General features: G+C 35.6%; 1 protein-coding gene across 4 annotated transcripts in view; it reads right to left on the bottom strand.

Annotated features, from left to right (window-relative positions):
• SLC25A21 (solute carrier family 25 member 21) overlaps window positions 1-27,297 on the bottom strand; it is a 219,170-nt gene that overhangs the window by 8,588 nt on the left and 183,285 nt on the right. For all 4 annotated transcript variants that reach the window (XM_065753319.1, XM_065753328.1, XM_065753311.1 and 1 more), the window contains exons 4-7: window positions 13,264-13,330; window positions 8,866-8,925; window positions 8,098-8,205; window positions 3,763-3,927 (exon numbers count right to left, since the gene is read on the bottom strand). In XM_065753319.1, the coding sequence (XP_065609391.1) occupies window positions 3,763-3,927; window positions 8,098-8,205; window positions 8,866-8,925; window positions 13,264-13,330 (400 nt within the window). The remainder of the gene's footprint in view (window positions 1-3,762; window positions 3,928-8,097; window positions 8,206-8,865; window positions 8,926-13,263; window positions 13,331-27,297) is intronic.

The following is a 27,297-nucleotide window of genomic DNA, read 5'->3' as shown; positions in this document are numbered from 1 at the left end:
TGAATTCTTGTCTTGTGGTTAACTGAGTTTTGTATCTAGAAAGGTACAAGCTCAGACTAAGATTTACATAGCCTTTTATTCCTACTAAATTCAGCCTTTAATAAGGCACAAGCTCCCACTGAAAATTTCTCTTAGCTGGGATCTCTCTTCCTGTTATATGAGCATTTGTATTTCTTGTAAGAACTTGGTTTCAAGTGTGCCTCTACAGGAACACCAGAGACCAGGAGAAGGTAAGACAGCAAAGGACACTTGCTCTATGATACAGCATGTAGTGACAATGGTCAGAGAAGAAGCCCTTAAACAGCACTGGTTATCATTTCAACAGTCTCAAAACACCTCAGCTGGAGAGCTATGATCAGTGGGTGACTTGTGACATTGTTCGGGGTACAGCAGTGCCATTTTGGTTAAGTGACAGGATGTCCTGACCCTTGAGCTTGCACAGTATCTTCGAGGTTATTCTTTCTCCACTCTGATCCAGCCTTCTCCTAAATCACCTTGTTTCACTATTTATTCAACTGTGTTGTACCACATGCCCTTTGCACTCTGTTTCTACATGTAACATTTTCATTGGTGTAGATCTGAAAACAACTGGAAATAAAACTGTTCTGTACAAACTTATTTGCCAAACTGATTTGTCCATTTCCTTGCCTATAGGAGTTTAGGGCCATTTCTCTGGCAAAACAAGACTGCTCTGCTCCTGCTGCTCAGTGCAGCTCCCTTTTAACAGGAGGCAGCTGCAGCAGGCAGTGTCTGACTTGAAATGAGTTTTGCAGCTGGCCAAGATTCAAAGGGAGGTTTCACCAGGCACTGTTTTCATATTGTTAATAAGTATGAAAGCCACTTGGAGGTGGTAGTGAGCAAAGGTTTTAATGAAACTAATGTTTACCATCAATCCAAACTATGATAAAATAAAAAAGTAAGAGCTGCTGGAAGCCTATGAAGCATGCTATAAAAGCATGTGCCATAAAACTGAGCCGATGTAAATTTTCAGACTAATTTGATTGCTAGTGCAGATGCATAGCTGTTAATGCTCTATGGGTGATACATTAGCAGCAATTGAAACAAGACTGGTTTATTCCATGTTTGGTAAACTGAGCATGATGTTGGCTGTAAATGGTCTGTTTAGCAGAATAGACTGAACGTATGAAAAATTATTAGTTATGAACATTTACAACCCACACATGTCATTTATATCATTCGACTACTCAACATAAAAAGTTTATTGTTTTTGGCAAAGTAAGCTGCAAACATCCTTAATTGGGATGCAAATTTAATGCACAGTTTAGCACTGCTGACAGCTAAAAGGCTCGTATGGACATTTCCATACATTTTTCCACTTACACTACAGGTGAACAGCAGATACATAGTCAAAAGCAAGAATTATTTCCAGTGTAGTATTCTTATTTCATAATTTTTATATGCTTGTCAATATCACAAGACTGACTTTTAAGATTTGATTTTTTGGTGAAATGTACAAAGTGAACAAGTTAGGTTTTATAGTGAAATCAAACGTGAGAAAACATGAAGTTACAACTAATTTTTCAGACTGCATAACAGCTTCTATCAAATGTATTGTACAGGTTTGACAACTCAGCCTTTAGTACTTGCCTACTGACAGAAAATGTTTACATTATAGATCACAATATATTTTTGAATGCTGATATTTTCCAATCACTGAAGCAAAGTACAATGCATATAAACATCTATGACATATCGTTGGCTAGCACAAGCAAGATGAGGCCTGATCGACACCCAGTTAAACTCAGGGTAAGACTTGCATCAATTTTAATGGGAGTTTGATCAGAATTATTTTATATATCTTTGTGTATAGACCTGCCTACGGCATGGCTGCTGGCTGCTCTACAGTGTCCTTTTAACTTCATTAATGCTATTAAATGAAATCACCACCCAAATCAGAAAGCCTGCAAGGAATCTGCCTATTAGGCTCCTTGCTTGAGCTAACTCCTATGCCATACCCAGGAACAGTGCTAGCTGTCTTGGGCCAGGGCATGCTGAGCAGCACACACAAATGAGTTTCAGCAATGCTGCTCAATTTACTGGCTGAGATGTAGCCACTGCAAGCCACCGTACAAGTCACTTCACTCCAGTTATGCACAATATAAACCTCTCCACTTGTAGTTCATGCATTCTTGTTGTACACTGATTACTGATAGAATATACAGGACACCAGGTGACACTGCCAAAGTAATTTCTCCTTCACTGTCTGTGTTTATTTAAATCTATGTTCTAGATGTTAACAATTCTCTTTGTCATACAGAATCTGTACCAAGAGCTAATTTCTCACAGGTCATAAAGCTCTGAATTTTTCTAATCATGTGCTTTACATACATATTCAAATTGAAATGCTAGGAAAACATGCTTATGCCACATGCTATTACTATTCTTCCGTTACTATGCAGGTAAAGTACAGCATTTCCATAGTAAGTACTCACAAGTTTCTGCCCTTACTTGCTTATTATTCTGAGTGTTCTCCATAGTAACTACAATTTTCCACCTTTTCATCAGAATAAATGTTTACTCCCATCTTTGTATCAAGTTATCCTTGTGTTTTGAGTTTTAGGAATGTATGATTAAAGTACGTAGCAAAGTATGCTTAAATACACTAAAATAAACCTGTAGTAACTTGTGGGTTAGCTGCTCTTTAACAATTTAATTTACTGTAATGATCTGCAAATAAGAAGTGGAACTTTTCTCCATTTGTACAGTCTTGCCAACAAAAATACCAGGCTACTCAGAAGTGCAGAAAAAAGGAGGTGTTGCTTCATCTGGGAATAGAAACCGATCCCTTTTGATGCAAATTGCAGTTTCTTATAGGAATATCCCTATGCATTACACCTGTGACTGTTTAACTGTCATCATCTAAAAATCACATTAGTGAAAACACACTTCAGTAAGTAATGCACTGGAGTCATTAATAAACCATTAGTTGTGGCTCACACAGCCGTTTAGAAAGTTTCCAGTATTAGTAAATTTTCATTCATAAAATATCCTTTTGTCACAAAGGGAAATGCCCCCTTTATATAAAATCATATAAGACTACTGACTAAAATTTCTTTTTGGCAGGGAGGTTGGACTCGATGATCTCTTGAGGTCCCTTCCAACCCCTATGATTCTATGAATTACACCTTTATTCTTTTTCTCAGCTTGCTCATAGGTTATTCTACATAAAGTCTATGTGTATAACTGCATAAGTTTGGTTTTGGGCTGTTTTCCTCTCATGTGGGTGTATCTGTTCTGTTATCATTCAAGGCTAGGTTGAATAGTCTTCAGTAAATAGACCTGTACATGGCACGGCCAGCATTACTTGCATACCACAGCTCTGTCTGCTCATCAAGCTTGGCACCTTATTTTGTGAGTACTTAGACATTTTCTAGAGACTGATATTTCTTTTCTAAGTCAGTTTACCACAGACAAACAAAACAATGACAATGCACATACATGCCTAACATGAGCATAACATACTTGCACCTGGTTTCTGCCTTTTCACTTTGATACTGTGGCATAAAGGAATTTTCATAAAATTGCGATTTCAAACACGATTACTTTGTTTCTACTCAGCTTCTCTTAAAAGCTCACTTTGCTTCACATATTTTGCCATGAAAATGCTACAGATTTCTGCAAAACAGGGAGCTAGGTTAGTCACTAGTTAGTCACTGTACAGCTACGCACTGAAAAATACAGAGTTAATCAAATTGCCAAACCTCTTATCTGTTTGTGCACTCCACTGTATGAGAAACTTACTTTATTGACTGGAAGAATGTTTTTCACATTGAAGTAGAATCCAAAGTAAACCATGTTAAAAACTCCGTGACGGCCCAATGTTGCAGTAAGACCTTTGTTGAGTCCACGGAGGCCCAAACCATCAGTTCTGATGATCTGCTGAGCTTGAACAAAGCTGGATGGTTGCTACACAATTTAAGAAAAGGAAGGAGGAGATCATCTTTAAAAAGAAAACAGTAACCTCTGCCTCATTTCAATTCTGTTGACAAACAGTGTTGTCAGCTCTTGTCTTTTTATCTCAAGTCTCACCATATTTTATTTTCACTAAAAAGAAACCCCTCATTTCTGTGATTGCAGAAAAAAGATGAAAACATCCCTCAAATAAAGAAAGCAATCTTAAAATCCTCATTTTAAAAAGTTAAATTTGATAGAGAAACTAATGGCATCAGATATGTGAATCTGGCAAGTGTTTTTTTTTTTTGTCACTGTGTGTGCTGTTAAGATTATGACAGATGAAACCCTTGCACAACTAGAGTATACAACAATAACTCTGGACAATTAGAAGATTAAAAAAAACTTCTAAAATAAAACCGATGGCACAGAGACATAGACTACATGGGAGTGATGAAAGAACAGAATTGGAACAGGAAATAATTAGAGCCATTATGGATAAAATAGCAAGTTGTTGAGAACCAGATTAGAGCATCAAGGGGCAGTATAAACATTTGTGTTGAAGAGCTGTTTGGCAGTTCCAGATTCAGTGTTAGAAATAGATCTGAAAGATGGCAAAAGGTATATATGCTGACTGGGAACATTTCATTTTAAAATATTGACTTTTGAGAGTTACTGAGTACACAGAATGTTTTAAAACTGGATCACATGTTAAATGCTTTTCTGTCATAAAGGCAGGCAACTAACTTTAATATTGTAGTAATGAAACTCTAGAAAAGAAGGCGTAGATTCTTTTACTCATAAGCATCCAGGTGGAAATCCTGTTTTGCACTCCTGGTGAATTACTTGACATAAAAGGTATAGTTAGAGTTTGAAAATCAAAACACCCACTTATATTCCAAGGTATAGATATAGGAATTGTCCTTAGAAATCCTGTTTTGAAAATAATGCCCAAAAGGCATAGAAATCATCTTAGCCAGACAACCGCTACCTGATGAAAGCCAGAAAGGAAGAAACTTCCTCAAGATCCACTTAAATAACAATGAGTTCCTCAGACAGTATCTACCTAAGTACATGTTTGATCTGTACCACAATACACTGTGATACTACCAAAGAAGCTTCTGATGTTTTAGATCTCTTTTATCAGAATTATGGAAAAGCTTATCTCAAAAAAACATTTGGCTTGAGCTTGTTTTTCTCCAAATCGTAAAATGGCTCTAGGTAATCAAATATTTAATTATAAAGGCAGAATGTGACTTCCATTAGGCTGCTCAAACATGAAAATACAGAAGTATTTTGACTACAGTGCTGTGAACACTGCTAATTTCAGTATGCTTGCTTATCTGTTCAATGCCTTCCCATTTCAAAATATCACTGTAGTAGATCAACACCATCAGCCAAATTATCCCTGTTATAACCAACACAGCATATTACTGCTTATTTAGGAGACTGACAAATTTAGTCTTTAATACTAGATTTCATTTTTTTTTTTCCACATTTAGTAACTAATATTATCCTGTTAACGCTTTGCACACATTTTACTAAATTCACTTTCCTAATTACTCCTGGGATTCAAATCAGAATCTATTAAAAAATGTAGATTTTAAGCATGGAACGTGGTCCAGATACTAGCAATAGTATTTTTTCTCATGCACAAAAAACAGGGATTAGACCTGTAAAGAAAACACAAAAACAAGCAAATAAAGAACAAAAAACCCCATAGTTGTCTGGAATAAAGTGATTTAAAAGCTGAAGAGAGGAGCTTTCAATAGTAAGGTATCCCTTGGTCTCATATTGGATGCAGATTTACTCATGACTCAAAGGGAACGCCTGCCAGTTGCTGAACACTAGATGGGATTCATCATTCCAAATGTCTACATCTGCTAAGTCTACATCTGCAACTGAGCTACTCGAAAGACTCCTTTTCTTGTCCTTTAGCAATTAGGAGGATTATCCTAGAGAACAATTCACCAGACATTTAAAATGTCAGTTGATCATGCCACAAGAGTTCTTAATTCTGCACTGGTGTTGGGAGGACCTGAGGATAACTAAATTGGAGGAATTTACTGTATGAATATCCAGAGTTTGAGTCAACCTAGACAGCTGCTGACTGGTACTTAATAGAGACCTAGACAGCAAGATCTGGAGATTATCATCTCATCCTAGAGCAGAAACTTGTAAAGTCAAGTGAGAAGACCTCTATCATCACATCAGCATCTATAGCCAGTGAGTTTTCCATGGCTACAGGGCAAAGATGCAAAGAGAAATCCAAATGAGAAAATATTGGAACTTCTAGGTAAACAAAAAAATATTATTTTTACCTGTAGCAATTCAAATGACATAAATGCCAATATGTGATTTATTGCAGCCTTTTTCTTTAAACCTATCAGCACTAGAAAGATGATCTGGTACCACAGAATAATTCAACTGTCACTGTACTGTGTGAATATTTGTTTTGGGGGTGTGCAGGAGTCTGGGTGTGGGTGTGTGTGTTCATGCTCTTCCTTGTTCCTTTAAACAAGATATATTTATTATTTCAATACAATAGTCAAAGAAATATGTAACCTGCATTAGGTTTCATCATATAATATGAAAGCAGCACAATGGCACAGGTACATACCTTACTTAAACCTTTTAGAAAAACAGTGCATGGTAATGAAGTGAGTGTACCACTGCCCTACACTCTGTAATAACATGCACGTGCTTCTCCCAGTAGGCTTGAGTTTACATGCTTTGTATGGAATATCCTTTAACATGTTCTTTTTGAGAACTTGAGATCATGGTACTGAAGCCACTAGTTTTTTCTGATTTACAAAAAATTCTAGAATAATAATCCTTTTTAAAATACATATTTAAAATTGATACCTGTGATTTAAGAACGTAAGACCCCTGTTTTTTTTTTAATATATCTAACCAAATACTTTCAATCATATTTTAAGAGTAAATTAGGTTCCTATTGCAGTTAATTTGTTTGATACTATGCTGTGATTTGTATTTGGTGAATATGTGCATTTAAATTAAATGCAAGGCATTTTCACTTAAAACACCTCAGACTGTTTTTGAACAGATACACTGTGGTTATTGGTATATTCTGAAGGTCAACCGGAAAGGACTGTGGCAATTGAAGGAATTCATTTCACAAAATTTGTTATTAAAACAAGGTGGACTTTGTTATAATGTCAGAAATACAGAAAAAAAAAGATAAATCAGTCTCTTACATCTTTATGGGAACTACTTTTCTCAAAGTTGGACTAGATGATCTTGTAGGTCCTTTCCAACCTAATGTATGAATCTATGAAAAGTGAAGTACTGATGGATTTATACCCAAAGATGTACAGTTTGTGATTTTAGTATGATAGACCATTTGCATCTTCACAACCATGAGGCAGTAAGACCAATATGTGCCTACTTAACTGAGAAGCCAAGGAACTGAAGCTGTAGCCTGTAATTTCTTTTCATATCACCTTCCTGAGATAGGAATCCTGTCATGCACTGTTTTCTACTTTCACGAATCCAAACTTCTTGTTCTTGAACAGCATGAGCAATTTGTTTCAGTGGCTTTACAGCTCATGGTTAAAAAATGTCTAGCCCAGAGACCTTGGGCAACCCGACATCTCTGGTATGCACTGAGAACGTAACAGAAATTTACTAAATGTAATAAAATTTATTCTGAAAGAGAGTGCTTCTCTGAATGAGTTACAGGGTCAATAACAACTACTTTTAATAGCAATAAACTCATCCAAAATTGTGAAATCTGCCAGCTACAGTTCAACATAGAAGACACCACCTGGACCCTGCCCAGGGCATTGGACCTTATTGTCTTTGCCAACCCTCTGTTCTCACTAGAGGTCTGGAGCCTGCCAGGATAAATGCATGTAAGAGTCTCAGATTTATACTTCTGGATAACAGTTCTTCACAGTGCTGTACAACTGACTGCTGTGGGAGTAAAGAGATGTACTGAATATTTGCAGCGAAATACTGACAGATGATAATACTGTATGCATCTTGATGCATATCCGACAGCATAATTTTATGAGTCTCTTCTCTTGTTCTTCCTTTTCCACTAAGCTTGTGGGAAAATCATTTGCAGCAACCCACTACAGTATAGATATTCCCATCTAAACATGAACTTCCAAGTGCATTATACTTAATAAAGCAAAACAAACAGCAGTAAAATTCTCATACCTCTGTGAAACTGTTTCGATTTGCCTGCAAGGTAACCTTTACTACTTCAAAGGGGTTGACCACAACTGCCTCCGTTAATCCAGATCCCAAGCCAGCAACTGCAAACGCCTAGGAAAGTTAAATCAATCAATATGTAAAAATGAATAGTAAAATATATTCAGATTATGAAACTGAATAAGGGAATACAAGGAAATACTTCAGCTATGTGTCAGTATTCTACTACAGAAAAATGCTAGACCTTGATTGGATGCTGGCAGTTCTTGAAGACAATGTGACAATTGACATAAATCACATTCAAAAATATGTTTTTTTCTTAATATTTTATATTTCTACTGCAATATCTTTATTTGATTGAGGTCTACATTTTTGCAATAGTTGTGCTTTGCAGAGTGGCACTCTGGTGGCATCTGAGTAAGGTCTCTAGGTACTATCATCACATGAATAAAAAAATAATGACAATGTTCTACTTGTTATTTTTCAAGATTGAAGAATGGCAAGCTGCATACCAACTCTTCATTGGTGACTGTCACTATCCACACCGACAACGTTGTGTCATTTGAGAGTATTATCATTAAGACAATATTAATACAACTATCATGTTGATAAATTATGTTATCAAAGTTTTCAAGGGACAAGTCTGTTATAAAAAAAAAAGTTATTTGAGTCAACCGACCCCTTAAATTTTGGGTTTTTAATATGGAAGAAAAGAGATGGGATTGTTCTGTATATATATTAAAATAGAACATGAAGTGTTGTTGTCATACATACCAGTCCTGGTGGTAAAGATGCATATCCTAGTAGCTTCTTGTATTGTTCAAAGGTGAAAAACTATAAAGAAAAGCTAGACTGAAATTGCATGGAAAAAATTATGAGTCGATTATGCAAGTTAGTAAATCAAACTACAGTATTTCAGTACTTCATATCTTTAGTAGCCATGCGCAGTTCTCAAAAATAAACATAAGTCATTTTTCATTTTACAGAGTTTCATGCTGACTGTATCAGTGTTCAGTGTGCAATAGAAGACAACTATGCTTCAGAACATCATCACAAATGCAATTAATATTTCATATAAGAGCTCACTTAAAACGGTTTTTATTTTCAGTTTATTATTTTTTTCCTCTAACATCTGATTTTCATATACCCGTTAAAATGTAGTTGCAGACACAATTTCTCACAAGATATTGCCCTCGTATTTAATATAATATATTGAAGTCATCTTCATATTTCTCATATACTGGTCTACTTCTAAATAGAAAGAAGTAGTTGTACATTTTTAAGATGGAAAGTGTGCAGGTTATTATAGTTTCTCACTGTCAAGAGACACATCGCTTACAAAGTTTTGCCAGTGGATATATGATTTTTTTTAATTATCAAAAAGGATTACAATATTTTTGCAAACATCCTGCAAATACATTTAAAAAAATTGCACTGGCTTTGACACCAATCAAAAAAGGTAGAAGATTTTCTTAGACTGTAGTTTTGTCTTATTGGATAAATAAAGATATCATGAAGCATTGCTTCTTCTATAGTGTATCATAGTTTCCAGGGCTATTTTTACTTATAGGTAAAGGAAATCTTTGAGAACCTGTCAGCTGTAGGTGGATGAATTACTTCTCGGAACTAAATTCAATTCTTACTGTGATAAAAGTTTGCTTTATTCACTTTCCAGCATCTTCCTACTCATTGTTACCCTTCTAACCTTTAATGGAATTTCTGGTATTCCTTAATGTTTTCCATAGTGTCACAGATCTGTAAAACAGTTGTAATAAAGGCAGAAATACGATGATAGCATTTTTTTGGACTAAAAAATTTTACCTTAAAAATCAATAGCTTCCTACAGTCATAAATAAAATAACTACTTAATAGTAGCTATGCTTCATATTGTTTTTGAAAGAAAATAAATAAACAGCAGTAAAATCCAATCTAAATATTTCTGGATATATTACAGTAACTAGTATATATACAGCTTTGCCAAAAGTACCCAGGTATTTCATACAGATTTATATTATATCTACACAAGTTGTTTTTGAAAAAAGAGTAATTTGTCGTACTCTCTGTGTTTGTATTAAGTCAATAGGCTTGTGCAAAAAATAAATAAATAAATAAAATAAAATCCCACAATAAACGTATTTAATGCATGCTTTTGTGTATACAATAACCAGTACAGTCCATCTGGCAAAGATACACTTTAATTCACAGAAAATAGTCAAAGTACTTACCAGATGTCTCATAACAGTAAGGTAAAAATATATGCTTGAAACAAGATGTCTGGGAATGCATGAACAATATAAATTGCCCCAAAAGTTCATCTGTTAACTATTTTATTGGCATCATCACTTCTTTCCTCCAAGTTTAATCTAACATAAATTTATAAACTTTGACTTTTCATCTTCCAGAAATACCCATTTTCTTCTTAAGAAGGGAAATAAAAGGAAAGAAAAAAAAAAGAAATAGGAAGGCAGACGTGAGAACCTACTTGCCTAAACTGTATTTGTATCTTAGATACTTAACATGAAAGCTGAATAACTGTGGCTAAAGAACTTTGTTTTAGCAGCTCTATATTTTTTAGCGAATAATCATTTAAGGTAAGCACAACAATCCAATTGCAAAATTAAATCAACAGCAAAATTAAATTTCTTCTTAGTACGAAATATGCCTTGCCTATTCTCTATATACTTCTGTGAGATGTAAAAGGCACTTTACCTAGAAGTGTTCAAAAAAGTTCATTAGAAACCCAAACCAAGGCAGAAAAATTATCTCACTATCTTTTGTGCTTTCTGATCTCAAACACATAGGCACTGATGAAGTCTTTCGTGACCTTAAATCTCACTAGTCTGTTTGGCGATGAGCAAGGGACATATTTGGGCCTGTTGAAATATGGAATACCTTTAGAAGAATAAAAAGTGGAGAGAGAGCTAAAGGAAGCACCGAGTTTCCATTAGTTTTTACATTTAAATCCAAATAAGTTTAGTAGAAATTTCAGCCAACTCTACTTGGATGTTAGAAATTGTGCTGGCAGATAAGATCTGATATTAAATAGCTTCAGTACCCAAGATCTTGCAAGTACATCACTGTACTGCCCTATTCTTCCAACATAGAACAGAGCTGCTATCTCAAGGTAACAATGTCCTGTTGGTGTCCTTGGAACAGAAAGAAGTTTATAGGAATAGTGCAAAGAATTAAGAATTCAATGATTTAATTTAAAAGCACATTTAGCATTTAAACCTGATTCTCAAAGTTTCAGAAACAATACTGGGCCCTCACGTTAATGTCCAAGAGGTAGGTAGAAAGCATCCCACTAAGTAGAAGCAGTAAAACATTTAAGAAGCTTCTGGTGTATAAAAGGAGAGTGAGACAACTGAATTAATTTGCCCTGAAGTTATGAAGGCTAAGGGGATCTAATTCCTGTTTTACATCTAGAGATAGGTTAAAGAGAAGACACTCAGACTGTTCTCAGAGGTCTTCAATAACAAAAAAAGGAAGCAAGGGGCAAAGCTGCAACAGAGGAAATTTGGATTGAATGTAAGGTAAAATTCTTTGCAGTGGAGCAATTGAGCACTGGAGCAGGAGCACAGACAGGCTGCAGTCTTCATCCTGGAAGATCCCGAGAACTCGACTAGACAAGGCTCTAACTACAAAGTCAGACATACTTTGAGTAGTAGGTCACCAAATGATCCACCGAGATTTCTTCCAATTTAAATGTTTTTATGATTCTCTGAGTAAACTAAATATTGTGGAGACTAAGCTACTTTACTCAATATGACTAAGAGAAAGTGATTTGTCATTTTGGAATAACTCAGGCTGGTAGGACAGAAATCAAACTTCCATTTGTATCTTAACTAAATATATGCTGGAATCTGAAATGCATGATCAGATGAACTTAAAGTCGTTCCAACTGCAATGAAATAGAGAGACAGCAGAAACATCACAGTGTGAAGAAAACAAGTTATTAGGAAGCTTTTAAATGTCATCCATTTTTCTTCACTGCCACTTTGCCATTAAACTGAAATTCAGTTTGCTTAGTTGTGTATTAAATAGTTTTGAAATAGGTGACATTATTTGCATCTAAAATGCTAATTCAGACAAAATTACATCAGCAGAACTCCTTTAGGATTCTATCACAAGGTCACATCCTGGCAATTTATACTAGTATTCTTCCTCTATAAATGAATTGGAACATAAATGATTAATGGCAGGCAAAGGCTCAGGATCACTTGCAGCTTTATAGAGTGAAAGAAAAAAAAGAAAAAAAATCAAGACGTTCTGTATAGTAACTGCTATTAGACATATTTGATGCAACTACAGAAAACTTCAAAGTTGTGAAGTGAAAGACAAAATGGGTGCTTTGAAAGATTTGTAAGATGAGGTGACATTTTTTTAAGGAGGTTTTGATAGAAAGGATTGTATAGTATAACTGAAAAAAAAAACCTGGTGTAATGATATATTTTGCATAAGAACAGTACTAAAGCAATGATCTACAAATTGACATAGAGGATAATAAAAGGAAATAAGATCAACATTTGACACTGAATACACTGTTATAGGCTAGCATCCTTTTCAACCTTAACAGAGATGGAGTAAAACATTCCCTGCATGACAGGAAGTTGTACCAACATATATATTCAATCTGGAAAAAAAGTGAGAATATAAACAAGAATGCTCTTTGGAGTATAAAAAATTTCAGTCAGCACTTATAACCCATAGATGTAGTACTTCAAGTTTTGTTGTAAATACTTCCTAGGAGTGACTTCTTTAATTGTTCTTGTGTTAATTTATTAAGTCATTTAGACTATTAGTTGCTTTTTAAATTGGTAGGTGTTTCCAATTAAAAAATATTTAAAGCAGACGTAATTGTGAAGTTATAATCTAGCTTCTAGTATTTCATTATAAGCTTTGCTTGTATAAACTAATAACAATTTGTTTTTCAGTAACATTATATTTACAGATAAAATATATCCTAGCTTTAAAAGCATTATCCTACACTTCTTAATCAAGTAGAGTTTTTATTCAACTGAAAAGTTTCCTTGTTGTAAAAATCAGATCAACATGACAAAGAATCTTAAGAATCACGTGTCAATCAGTGCGAGAGAAACACCATATTTTAGAACTGCTCTTCTTCTTGCTTATGTTTTTAAAGGGAAAAGCAGGTTACTTTATTTTTTTTACCTTCACTGCCCTTTTGGGTGTTTCAGCCAAGATGGGAGGGAGTATTCCTTTGTAGAAGCCAAGTAATCTATTGAAGAAAAAACATCATTTTTTGTATGGAGAAACAACAGATCATTGCCATACTGCCGATTTGATTTTCCCTTTTAGGCAAAGCAGTTATCCTTTCCGAACATGCAAACACATAATAGTAATACTTTTCCTTTGCTTTACTAACTAATGTATTGCTATTCTATTGAGTGCTATTGAAAAGACAATCAAAAGTCAGCAGTTAAAAAGTAAGAAAATCAGTCAAATTTTCCTGAGTAAAAACAAAATTATATTTAAAAGAGGAACAATTTTGACAGTGAGGAGAAAGCATTATTTCACTGTGTTTGTTTTCTTGATGTAGCAAAAATACTTAACATCTAAGTAACAAAATACAAATTTGAAAAAAAACCTTGATTTCAGCAAGTTGCATACAAAAATCTGCATGCACACTTCAGATGCTAGGTTAAGGCACTTTCTAAAATTTTGTGTTTTATATGCTTGAAAATGCATGAAATTTTTTTTTAACAACTCAGTTTTCAAAACAAATTAGCTATTCACAGAGACAGAATACATGTATTTCATCTTGGAAAAACAATTTTGGCAATATCTTGCTACGCTACTCATTCAGATCTTTGTCTTTCTCTAGGCCTGCCCCCATAAATGGTCAAGGGATTTACAATATACTCTGTCTTCTGCAGCTGGGCTGAAGCCAAATATGAATCTGCTGCAATACTTTGCATCACATAAATTTGGTATATATGTATAACTGTCTGCTACGGGGACACGTGGTATTTGAAGGCAGCCTGAGTTTCACTTGCAAGACAAGGTTGGGTTTTGAGAATACAACAGGTAGGTCCAGAATCCCCAGCTGAGATAAAAGTAGATATAGTTCATGTCTGCTAGGTCTCCACATTACTGAGGTAGTGCTTAGCAATTACCAAGAAGTTACCTTGCCAGCAAACAAGGCTATATCTTAGTACTTATCCATCTTCAGATCCCTTATGATTCTTTGAAGACTTTAAGAGGGAAACTGTCTACAGAAGAAATCACTTTTTGAGATGTTTAAAGGTGATTCATCTCTATAAAACAGCCCATTATGGAGGATACTTTTGCAGGCTATAGAATAGTGATCACATCAACAGAATCTCCTATAGCTATCCTATGCACATCAAAGAAAAACAATTAAATTCACACTCCTCATCCAACTGTAGACAAAACACAAATGTTCTATACCATCTTTTTCACCCTCTTTCTAACAGTTCTTTGAAGTTCTGTTCCTAAGCTATTCCAATGTAAGTAAAATAGGTTTTGAAGAGTTTCCAGAGTGGGAATATCACTTATAGTTCCTCTGAAATGAGCAAGTTACAGATTTCAATCTATGATGAAAAGAAACTTTGATCATTTTATACAACGATGGTTTCATGACAAAACACTGAATGTCCCTGGGTAAGAGAATTCAGGAATTCATTGGAGGAGTCAGATGTTTGAATTTCCTCCAAGTCTCAGTTTAGGAACAGAAATAAATACAGATACACACATATATCTATGCCTACATGTATTGCTATACAGATGTAGATACAGATATAAGCAGATATATAGATATACATACCCACAGATATTGACATAAAAATATAGGTATAGATATAGTGTCTCCAGTCTTAATTTCTAACAGTTAATATATATATAAATATATATTATATATATATATATAAGTGTATATATATATAAGTATATATATATAAAATGTTATATTTCTTTTCTCTTCGGTTAATATCAATGAGTTATCCTACTTGCACACAGTGTACAAAATTTTTCAAAGTTAACTAATGAATGGTGATGACATTTCACATTTGAAATATGTTATCACCTGGATTCAGGACTCCCTTCAGAAAACCAGTGTTAAGAAACATTGTGGAACTCCAGTAATCAGAATAGGTAAATCTCTAACAGAAATACAGCTACGTCTTATTTTGTTTCAGCAATAGGGGTCTAAATGAACATCACCATTCAATTGTATTCTGGGCCACAGCCCAAACTCATCTTTGCAGAAGTTGATTTTGAATCATTACAGTCAATCATATCTTCTCAATTTGTTCTTTCAGGCTTTAGCTATCCTTCTGGTTTCCATTTCTTCCTTGGAAGCCTTGAGTTGTTCATCCTGGCAAGGCAACCAATTTAAATCAGTTATTTTCTCCAAACTATGCTGAAATTGGGATCTTGCTTAGTTTGTTGTTTTCTTTCTCTCTTTCACATAATTTTCTCTTTAAGGATCTAATAAAGCTGATTGAAGGCATGAACACAATATTGCTTTTCTTATATTGCTCTTCTTATATTGCTGTCAAATTGAAGTTTCTTACCCACACTGTTTTATAATTGAAACAAAATACCTCTTACGTCCAGTTCTACATTCATTACCTCCATATTATCTCATGTATAAATAAAAGACCTGGGTTTCACAATCATGTCACTTATGCTAAATGGAATGTGCAACTTTCTGTTTTTACAAGAATTCTTCTTTCAACAAAGAGAATGAGTTTTGAAGACATACTTGGCAGAAGAGTGGATATTCTTCAAAAACAGAGAAAGAATACATAACGGAATGTAGCAAATTTACTTAAAGTTTTTTACACCAGGGAAAAGATATCTTTTTATGTCGTGGTATGTAGCATATTGTGAACTTATTACTATCAGACAGTAAAACAATTGAAATTGGAGCAATATGCCTTTAATATATGCACTAGTGTGAGGTAATCTCTATGTTGACCTAGCTGAAGATTTCAAAGATTTTGAATTCCCAGAAGTTCCAGGAAAACTAGCAAGTGCTTAGTGAAGAGAGACACAAATTAGTACTTCCTGCTGAGAAAAAGAGACGAACAATTTAGCATTTATTTGGAGAGTAGCAACCCACCATCCAATAGTCACATGTGCAGTTCACTCAAATAACCATGCCTACAACAATTTGCCCAGCTGAAGAGGTATTCTATAGGGAAATCTGTGTGTCCTTCAGTAGGAATAGGAAAAGAGCTGGACATACTTGAAAATATATTGAAGATTAGACACATAAATAGAACACTCTATCTTCAACACTCCGTTGCTATCCAAAAATCTTTTTTGGTGAAGTATATTATCCTGCTGCAAATGTTAAACATGTGTCACTACAGGAACATCAGAGAAAGCTAGTAATGACAGCAGCCAAGTTTTCACTGAGCTCTCATTTGTCTAAACTACCGTTGGTTGCAACACTTAGGAATTAATGAAAAACATAATTTTTTCACAGCAAGTAGAAGTAATGCAGAATTATCATGGGGGAATTATCATGCAGTTTTATCATGGGGCTGAAGTAACACTGATATTGTACTTTGAATTAAAGAATACCAAAAGCCCAGCTACAAAAATACTAGAAGACTGACTCAAGAAAGAAATCTCCCAAATAAGTTAAGGAAACAGTCTGAAAAGTGACTGGGTGAAAAGAAAGAGACTTTCAGTGAAAGGTGCTCTTAAGATACTTGAGAAAAATACTAAAAAGTAGAGGAATTGGCTCAGAAACAATCAGACAGGCCAAGAAATGTATTAATAATCAGCTTCGACCTATCTCACTTATTTAAAATGACAGTCATCACCACATTTACTGCATGTGGGTCAGATTATGAAGTTATTATGATCCATCATCCATGTGTCTTTGTTATTCTTACTGAGAAATGAGTCTTTCTTTCATGAGTTTTAATCACTTCTCAATCTCTTGGTCAAAATCCTTGGTAATTTTTGGCTTCCTGGTCTGCACTCTGAACCTAAATGGGGTACAGGACGCACCTACATGTAATCTCTTGAGAGAGAGAAAGATGAAACCTTCTCATGTCTATGGCATCAAAAAGCAGGAGTGAAAAAAGGGATCTTTGTTAGAATTTCTCACTATTCAAATGATTCTATTCTCTAAAATTTATTCCTGTATGTTTTCTGTGTTTCACTATACATAAGCATCTAACAAAAAGCACCTAGGAAGTGAGAGCTCTGCATTGTAATGGCTGACACAGCCTCAGTAGCTCTCCATGCATAAAAAAAGAACATCTTATTCTGACTTTTTGTTAGGAGGATGAGTATCAGTTAAGTAAGTGGGACATTTTTACCATGTCCTCCCTGAGTAATGGATTCACTTAAACTAGATTTTTAAAAATTTGGGTACTAAAATCAGATAGAACAATTAGTTGTAAGCATGCTTAATTAAAGAGGTAATTGTCATCTGGTGTGCTATGCCCCACCATGCCTTTAGGCAGAGTAGTCAGGTGGTGCAATCACCTCCCAGCATCAACAGGGATCGAAAGGCCTCCTTCTGGAATGTTTTGTTGGGGAGAGTACAATGCAAGTGCCAAGGCTGGAAAGGTAGACTGACTGCCCCTATTAAAGGAGGATTTCAGCAATACAAGTCATAGTTGGCTGTGACCCTGCCAGCTGCACAAAATGCTGCTCATCTCTGCATCTGTAGGAGGAGCAGCAAAGCACACCCTATGAGGCTTGGTGCTGCCTTTCCTCTTCTTCCTTACCACTTTTTTTTGTATAATGGCCCCCATTGCTAATGAATGAAATACCAATTTTGTCTGTTTGATGCAATCCATATTGATCAGTGAAAACAGGCATTATCACTGGCAGCTGCTCTGGGCTCTTACAAAATTGCTGGGCTGCAGAATGGCTCTACATGTTTTATTTCTTAAAACTGACAGCATTTTCTTCTCCAAAAGACTTTCCCTGTAACTGCCCCTTTGTTTGCAATTGGAATAAGCTAAAGACATGCCAAAACAGCTTTGCCTAAAGCTTCTGAAACAGAAAAATTCTTCATTGTATTTTGAATTGTCAGAACTGGCAGAATGCTTCATTTGTTCAGTAGAAGTTTTAGTTGTTCAAACACTAGAAGAGAATTTAACTCTCTCCGTCTTTTACTAACAGTACTGCCATAACTGGTACGACAGGAAGCAGTCACTGCCTTAAAGCAGCTCCACACCTATATCTATTGAAGCTAAAGAATGTGAGAAAGTGATTCATTTTCAGTTTTGAACCAGGTTAAAAAATAGGCTTTTCCAGCACTGCACTTAGAATTCTACTTTTAGTAATGAAAAAAAAAGCATAGAAAGAATAACTAGATGCATTTTCTAGAAGAGACTGACAGCATTTGTCTATGTTAAACTAATGCTATGACTCATTAAAGGAAAATGTATGAGATTAGCAAAATTTTCTGTACTTGCCCTGGGATTTTGTCCTACTTAGATCAGTAGTGACTTAATGAAAATACATCATTTTAATTTCATCAGAAAGAATGTGGCTCAGGAAGGAAATTTTTGATTGCAAGTTAATGTTAGCCTTCACTGGAATAAGTTATACTCCTCAAAATCCACATGTGGAATCTCCAGGGAGTTATCTGACTACATGTATTCTTTCCCATCTGTGAGATAAATATGAGAGTCAAGAGGCTTTCAGTGTCATTATATAGATTAGTGGCTCTCCCAGGAGGACTCTAGGTTCATGATACACTGAATAACTTCCAATGAGATTTGGAAGACCAACTTTCAGAGATCATTTTGTCTGTGCGTGAGTTTTGCACCTGCAATTATTTGCGCTTGTAATTTAGGTTACTTAGATGTTTTTAATTTTCAGATGCAATCAGTGATGTAAATACTTAAATAAACCGAACAGCAGGCAACTATTACTGCAGGTGCAAAATTTTGTCTTCAATAATCTGGATTCATAAACATGTTGATTTTCTGAATTCAAAGGTAAAACTAGGCCAGTAGTAGTTTTACAGTGTTTTTAACAAACTAAGAGGCGCACACATTTTTCCTGTTTCTTAAAAAACTCAAAGCAGCAGCTTTTAGTGTTAAAAAGAAAAAGGTATCATCAAACATATACAAACATATATTAAAAATAATTTGATTCCATCTTTTAACATCTTGACCCTTGGTGTATTTTCATTACTCATTTTACAGTATCTCTAGGAAAAAATCATAAAAGATTCATGACTTCATAGCAGGAATGTCACTGATAGTTGGACCATCAGAGTGTAACAGTCTTGCATGCACTAAGAGCCAAGTGTGCAGTATTTGGAGCACTTCTCAGGTAGTGAAAGCCTCAAGCTTTCGGCTCCAGCCCAGGTTATGCCGCTAAGAATACTGCCACATGAAGGTCTCTGTTCCACACTGACTGCCATGGATGTTGGAACCATGTCCAAAAGCATCCTACTCTTCATGTACCACGTGTAAACGCCCTAAAAATACCACAGGGATTAATAGTTCATCCTTAATGTTATCTCAATCTAAGAACAAACAGTTGACAGTTAATAGAAACAAATTTATTTTCACTTTTTAGCACAATACATTCTGAATGTGAAAGTTTTTTCCAAACTTATTCCACTTCCAACACCTCTCATGTTGCGCAGTCATTCTGCTTGCCCTCCTTACACAAGTTTTAAGATAAAGCACCGAAGTGTTATATTATTACTTTGTCTAGGGAGGTGACCAAACTTCACTCTGAGTTTCTTATATGGAAAAAGGACAGACAAGGTAATGTTAAGTGATTGAGAAAAGCTGAACTCTTAGTGAAGAGTTACAGAAGAAATCCAGCCAAAGCTGAATGCTAAATGACTAGAAAGAGATTTTGCAAGGCTTTAGACAAGCACACTCCTTCAGAGTAGGTACTGATGAAAAAACTGCTATGAGGTCGTGGTGGAGAGATATGTAAATAACTTCTGAGATCAAATGTATGGGCAAGACAAATATATGAAGGAAAGAGTTGAGTAGAAGCAGCTGTCCTAATATTATTGATATTCATTTTTTGTCTGTATATTCATGTTTTCTATAGCCATGCTCCACCTAACAGTAGTCTCTTCATCTGCATAGATGTCTATATAGAAACTCAGTACTTCTTTAAATAAAGAAAACAATGGTGTTTGTGTCCCATTGATGTGGCAGTTTCTACTGAATTATTTATTTTTAAAAAATACTTGCAACTTGTTCTCTGAACAGCATACCTGCCTCAGCAGGTTTAACTTGAACATCTCTTTTGAAATGTTTTCTTTTTCTCAATATACTCTTCTGATCCAGCACCCTTCTCAGCTTGAACTCTTCTACAAAAAAGAAAATTTTGCCACTTTGGCATTAAATAAACAAAACAAACCAATCCTCTCTCCTATATTACTTTTAAAAGCATGCAAAGTATTTCACTTTACAAATGAACAAGTTTCATACAGCAATCCAAGTAAATGTAACACAAGACATTTTACAGCATACAGTGAGATTAGATTAGTAATTTTTTTCACCCTTTTATGACTAAAAATAGTGATACCCTTGCAACCAACAACATCTAAAAAGTAAATAAGCTTGACTTTAACTTGTTTTTATTTTAGATCTAATTTTCTCTGAATTGACAAAGAGAAATCTTGCACCAGCTCACCAGTATGCCATTGGACTTTATTAGCAATCAGCTCTGAGTGCTTAGGTCTCAGCTGCATCAGCTGGAGATTATCACTGCCCCTCAGCAGCAGCATGGCTTGCCACAATCACAATTTGCAAGTGTAACTGCAAATTGCAACTGCACTTCTTCCTGGCTCACCATCAGCAGAGCTCATTACAAAGTGAATAGAGACAGCAGTTCAGTAGCCATGGACAAACTATCACCTGGTATTATAGAGAGTTATTTTTGGAACATGTGAAAACCATCCCTCCACACAGCAAAAGCAGAAAGGACCCAAAAAGATATCTATCTGGTTTTAACTGGAGCAGCAAGCAGTTGTAACCACAGCTTCATTGCAAACCTACACCTGGCAAACTGCCATTGAAGAGGAGTCTGCTCTCAGCAAATTTGCATGGTAAGGGTGGGCATAGAGCTCAGGCTGCAATGGTTGCTGCTGCAGCTGCAACTTGTGCTGGAGGAGGAGGTGTTGAAATGGTTGTGTGCTCTTGGGATCCAGAGGTAATGTTAGGTGGAAATACTGTCAGTATTGACAAGCAACATGGCAGATCTTTCTACAGGTTGTGCTTTACTGTAAGTTAATAATGCTGAAAAGCCCTCAAGTGTCAGTGTGCTTTAATAAAATGCATCTGCAGTGCAAGAAAGAAGTACACAATTTATGATTTTGTACTGAAACCACGTAAAAATACAGTAAAAAAGCAGAGAAATTCAGCAGTGTTGACAACTGCCTTGTGTTCTCTTTTGGGTTATGAAAATTCACCCAAGGACATTGCCAGAGACCAGCTGAAAACTGTCTAAATAACTGTGTGACTAAGAAGAAAAAAAGTCATAAATTCCTGAGCAGCAGTAATTCTGAAAGCAGTTCAACCTAACTTTTTTTGCTATGGTGCACTGGTTGGTTCAGAATAATTTTTGTTTCCTGGGATGAACACACTTTTACGTAATAAAGTTTTTATATTTTCATGTGTAAAACTGAGTAGTAATATCAGAGACTCTTCAGTTCCTACTGAAATCAAAGCTGGAATAATCCTGTGTTTATACCACATCTTTTGCAAAGAAACTTTAAGTGAGTTTAGAAAATACTGCTGCTTTTTTTTCAAAGACTACACCTTCCTTAGCTTTTCTCTAAGTAGTCAACATCCCTGCAGCTTCTTGTATCTGCCATTACATCTCTGCTTTTATTCTGTTTTTGTCTATGAAGCCCATGAGTGAAAATATTTGGTACTGTAAGTTATTCAGAGGCAAAGCAGAGCAGATTACTGCTACATTCAGGCCTTAAGAAAAATGCCTTAATGAATTTGACTTATGAATACTGACATATGTCTATTGTCTTATACGTACATGTATATACATATGTGTATTCATATATACATCGCTAACAAACACAAACAGGCTCCCATGAAGAACGCTGTACATTTTGATTCAGAATTTATAATAGAAACGTTTTGTTTTGTTTTCAGATACTTAAAAAATGGCTAAATTTCTGTTCTGGTAATGGCTGTGTAAAACTTACACTTGAGGATATAAGAAATCATAAACAATCAACTAAGAGTGGAAAGAGAAAGATAATGCTTTCCACTGTCTCTGGGGTCTGTCCTGCACGTGGACCCCTCAGAAACCACAAAGCATAAACCAGTGCCTCATAGTGTAATGAATACCTGTACTTTGCAGGAAAGTCTGCATACAGACAGATGCAGGATGTATCAGTGCCGAGCCCTGGTACTGCAGCTCGAGCCTGCTACCATTTGAGCTAAAGCAGAACTACACAAGTTGGCACTAGCAACAGTTCATTTGTCCTTTCAGCGGGCAAGCTATCACAGCACATATGCAGGCAGAATCACTTTTCAAGCAAAATGAGAAAAAAGATAAGGAGAAAAATGCAGCCTTGTATTAAGTTTAATGGAGGTACCGATTCTAATTAATTCATTTTTAAAACCTATTTAAGCTTCTGGAATGCAGCCTTCCTGCAGGATGTTATACTGGAGCGGCACTACAACAGGTCAAACACATAAAATCGGATTAGAGTTGATAAATAATGAAGTATTACTGCAGATTTTCAGCTTATTCACTCCATACTTGTTTGTGACGATGTGGTAAAAAAAGAAATGCCTTGGATCTCAGTGTTAACCATTTTACTGGACATCTGGTGTTTGCTGCTTACAGTTTCACTATTACCAGAGTCATTGTAATTCTATAGCACATCTGGGCCAAATTCCCTGGCAGTTTTTAGTGAATTCTGTGGCAGTGGAAACATCTGTAGCTGCACACAGTTCCACACATACAGAACTGTGAGGAGCTGTACAATGTTTTTGGATGTTTAGCATGTCAGTGTCCAGGAAATCACCCACCCATAATGGATTATCTTCTGGCATTTTTTTAAAAAACTTCTGTGAGATATGTCCAAATCGAGTAAAAGCACACAGATTCTAATCACTAAAAAAATTATTTTCATCAGTTATTAAAGAAAGAACTAGTGCTTCAGCCGTCATGTTTTCAGAAGAACAAACAGCATTTGGAAACATTTTCTTGTATGTAGGAGGACTGATTTGATGTGAAACCAGCACACTGCCATTGGGAATGTTGAGAACTGCAAATAAAGCATAGGTTACAAGAGGAGAAACTTCACAACAGATGCTCTCAGTGGAAGGACCAGACATTGTAACAGCAATTTATATCTTCTAAAGTAGAAAAGAATAATTAAAAATTGAAGCATTGCCATGTGTCCACCATTCGTGTACTAAAAACTTTTGTGTCAACATTCTTTTAATGGTATTGTAGCATAATCTATACATCAGTCACTTGTTTTAAAATGATGAAATAAAACTATTACTTGTTACAAAGAAAGGTTTGTGAAAATGAGTGTGTTGGAGGAAATAGTTTTTGCTCCTCAGATTCTGAAGTATTCCTGCCAACTAGTTAGGTATAAATCAGTATATTACAACTGCATGGACTTGATCCAGTTATTTCCCTTGGAAAAAAAGAAAAAGAACATCCTAGCACCACCCTTCTTTCCAGGAGCATAATGCATCTCTGACTAAACCACCAGATGACTGAAGTAAAATTATCATTTGCTGAGTCAAGTGGTTCTTGCTGAACATGCTTGGATTGCCAAAGTGAATCATTGGACAGGGTAAGGCCTCATCTATATTTCAGCCTAAATCATAATCTGGATTAAACTCTAAATTCTTAAGAATTATAGTAAAGATACCAAAGGCAATAAGGTTAGGGCTACAGCATCTGAGCCTGCAGAGTTCTTCCAGGCTCAAACAAGACTTTGAGAGTGACGTTACAAAAGGAAAATAAAAATGCAGTATATCAGGAAAATTATTTGGAGTGATAACAAGGATGAGAAAGTACAAGGAGTGAAAAACTGGACAACATTTATGTGTGGATAGAGCAGTAGATAAGGATGCCTTCCCATAGGAAGGAGAATCTGTGACTAAATGCAGGAGTCAGGAAGATTTAGAACACGTTTAATGGATGCGTATCATAACTGCATGTTACAGGGCAAGTTCACTTCAGCAATGGTTTAAGAATTGCCTCTATGTTCCTAACACAGCTTTTCCCAGGCACTTGTTTCTGTCTCCATATCACAGTCTTTCACACTCATTTGTGCTAATATTTTTGTCATACAAATATGCTGTGATCACAGTGTATACAAGATTATTGAAGAGTAATGGGGAAGAATTGCAAAAAGGAAATGCAAGGTGACTGGAAAGACTTCTGAAATTGATTTTTTTTTTCCAAAATAAAGAAATACATGTGGAGATGACAGACAGAGTAAAAGTTGAAATGGCAGAGCCATGATGGATAAGTAACATCAAATGTTTTATGGATTGAAATTCAGTTTGGACTGACTGAAAGACCTTTCTGTTTGCTATATTTGTTCTCATGCAGATTAAAGACAACACTGATCTTCAGCATAAGGAATCTAGGCAGCAAGCTGGGTGGAATGCAGAAAACAGGCAGAAAGGGCAGGAAAGGATGCCTGGAACAGCAAAGTTATGATAGCCCCTGCCAAAATGAGGTAGAAACTCAGAAATTCCTTCCTCACACCAAAACAGTAAATAGGTGAGACTGATCCTTCAGAAACGAACTATCCTTCTCTAAAGGATTTCCTTTTCACCTCAAAGGACAAATCTGTGCTATCACATCCTTCATCTGTATCCAATCTTGCTTAAAAGAAAGGAAAAAAAAATCCTTTCTATTATGCATCTAGTCAATTGTGCATTAAGAAAAAATAATCCCTCTTGATCCCTGACAGTGACTTGCTGAAGCTCTGAAGCATGATGTAAGTGCCATCATTACTATAATGCAAACCTGCAAGTTTATGGCAGGTTCAGGGCAATGCAAGAGTTCGTGTTCACAAAGCTTCATCCAAGAAGTGGGATGAGCTAGGAAAATAGAGGACAAAGAAAGAAAGAATCCATCAGGATCTATCACTTCTGTAATACATATTTTTACCTCAAAACTACATCAAATATTAGTACATTAAATAGTACTTTAAATTGTAAAGACTCAAGTAATGGTCCTCCAGAAAAAGCCGTTAAGAAAAGTCCCTCTAGCTGACTAGTCTAGTACTTTCCTAAATTCAGAGAAAACTGCATTTGAAGGCTGAATTTGCCTAATTTCAGATTACTAGGTAGTGTTTATGCTGAGCAAGGTTGAAAAACCTTGAACTCACAGGTGCCAGAATACATTTTCCATAGGTGAAAAATGCATCTATATGTAGTAACAAGTAATTTCTCAATAATCTCTTTTACTACTAGAAAAACATAACCCTTGAATTTTGTGACACAAGGTGTGTTGTACACCTAAGGCAGTTCTCTGGTGCTTTTAAATTCCTTCAGCACCTCTTTATTTTCTTTGAAGTGTTTATTAAATTTACTATCATTTAATTTATTATCTCTACATTTTCTTTAAAGTGTTGATTTAATTAAGTATTGAGTACTTTAACTGAGTTGTCTTACCAAAGCTTCCCTTTTTTTTGCTTTAGGATTGTATGATCATTTTTGCTAGAATGCACTATAAGCTCATGTTAAAGCAATTATCTCTAAGTAATAATTCTTTTGGAGACAATATTACCCAAGACAATGCTCTTTATGTTGTTGTAACAAATACAATATTAATTCTGATTCCTCCATGAATTGTTTTGTATCTGGCTATGTGTAAAGGCACTTAGTTGCATGGTGACCATGTAATCAGGTGTAATTCTACATCCAATTTGTAAATCTGGCAAAACAGCAATTGTTTAAGTTGAATAGTTTCATTCATTCACTTCATTAAATGTTCAACAAGAAAAAAAATACTGATTTTAATACATATTTTAACTTCTACTTTCTGTATGTGAATTCTTTGTTTTTATTTAACCCAAACTCTTCCCACTCTTAATTATTGTTCTCTTTCTTGATTCCGAAAGGCTGGACTGAATTATAAATCTGATTCCAGAGATAATGATGGCTTTGAAGCAATCCCAAACCAAGCTTGGGAAAAGAAAGGCTATAACTGATAATATTTCAGCAAATGTGAGAGCATTAGTTTCACATCAGTGAAATTCTGAATTCTGTCATCTGTTTGGCAGACTGAAAATTCACCCTGCCAAGATAACAGGGCCTGGTGATACCACAAATCTACTTTAGCCCAGCTAAAGCTCCATTCTGTATAGTGGAAAAATGATTGGGCGTGTTTTTGCACGGCCATTAAAAACAAGGAAACAAAAAGAAAGGTAGTAATTCAGAAGGGCTCTCCCTCTCATCTGCATCATGCCAGATGAATGGAAGGGACAGTGTGCAGGCAGGACAGAGCGAAAGGTAAGGGGATTATTTCCTCTTTGTCAGTAGTGTTAGTTTATGTCAAAAGTGGGTGACACCAGAGCTCAAGAGTAGCCAGAATTACTGGAGGTAAACAGATGGAATGCTTGTGGGGACTGGGTCTAAGGTGTGGAGATATCCCACTGTGGCTGGGATTATGGCATCAAGTGGAATGCAAAATTGAGAAAAACAACAAGATAGACTGGCTTATTAAAGAGAAGATGCCAGAGAATAGCTAATGAGGTTGAATTCAACAAGCCATTTCCACTGCCTTCATGATCATTCAATAGAAAATGAGCTGACCACCAGCTCTTCAGCTCCAGTCATTGTAGACAATTATTATTTTCACAAGGCATTTTCTGTAATCATGACTAGGAAGCCATTTGTTCACCTGAGGGTGAAAAAGTAGCATGTTAATACTGGAGAAGAAGATAGTCTAGATATGTCAAGATATGTAATATGCACTCTGAAGATGTCTGAAAACTACTGTTTCAGAGGAGAATTTTTTTCCTGTATTTGTTATCATTATTTGATTACAACACGGTGAAAATAATTTACCAAAGTAACATAAATCAACAAAAAGGGCATATTTTTTGCTTTTTTAGTGCAACAGTGTTCAATACTGATTATACAAATAATTTCTGGAAAGCGTCCACCCCACTCAGTAAACCAACCCATGGCTCAGAGACAGGTGAAGAAATGCACGAAGAAGAGTGTGGCACAGAACCAAGAGCATACAGGTCTG

The sequence above is a fragment of the Cyrtonyx montezumae genome, unplaced genomic scaffold, assembly GCF_038088225.1.
Source record: "Cyrtonyx montezumae isolate F1298 unplaced genomic scaffold, pur_monq_1.0 scaffold_10, whole genome shotgun sequence".
In the NCBI taxonomy this organism is placed as follows: domain Eukaryota; kingdom Metazoa; phylum Chordata; class Aves; order Galliformes; family Odontophoridae; genus Cyrtonyx; species Cyrtonyx montezumae.
This window is presented reverse-complemented; position numbering and strand designations above follow the sequence as displayed.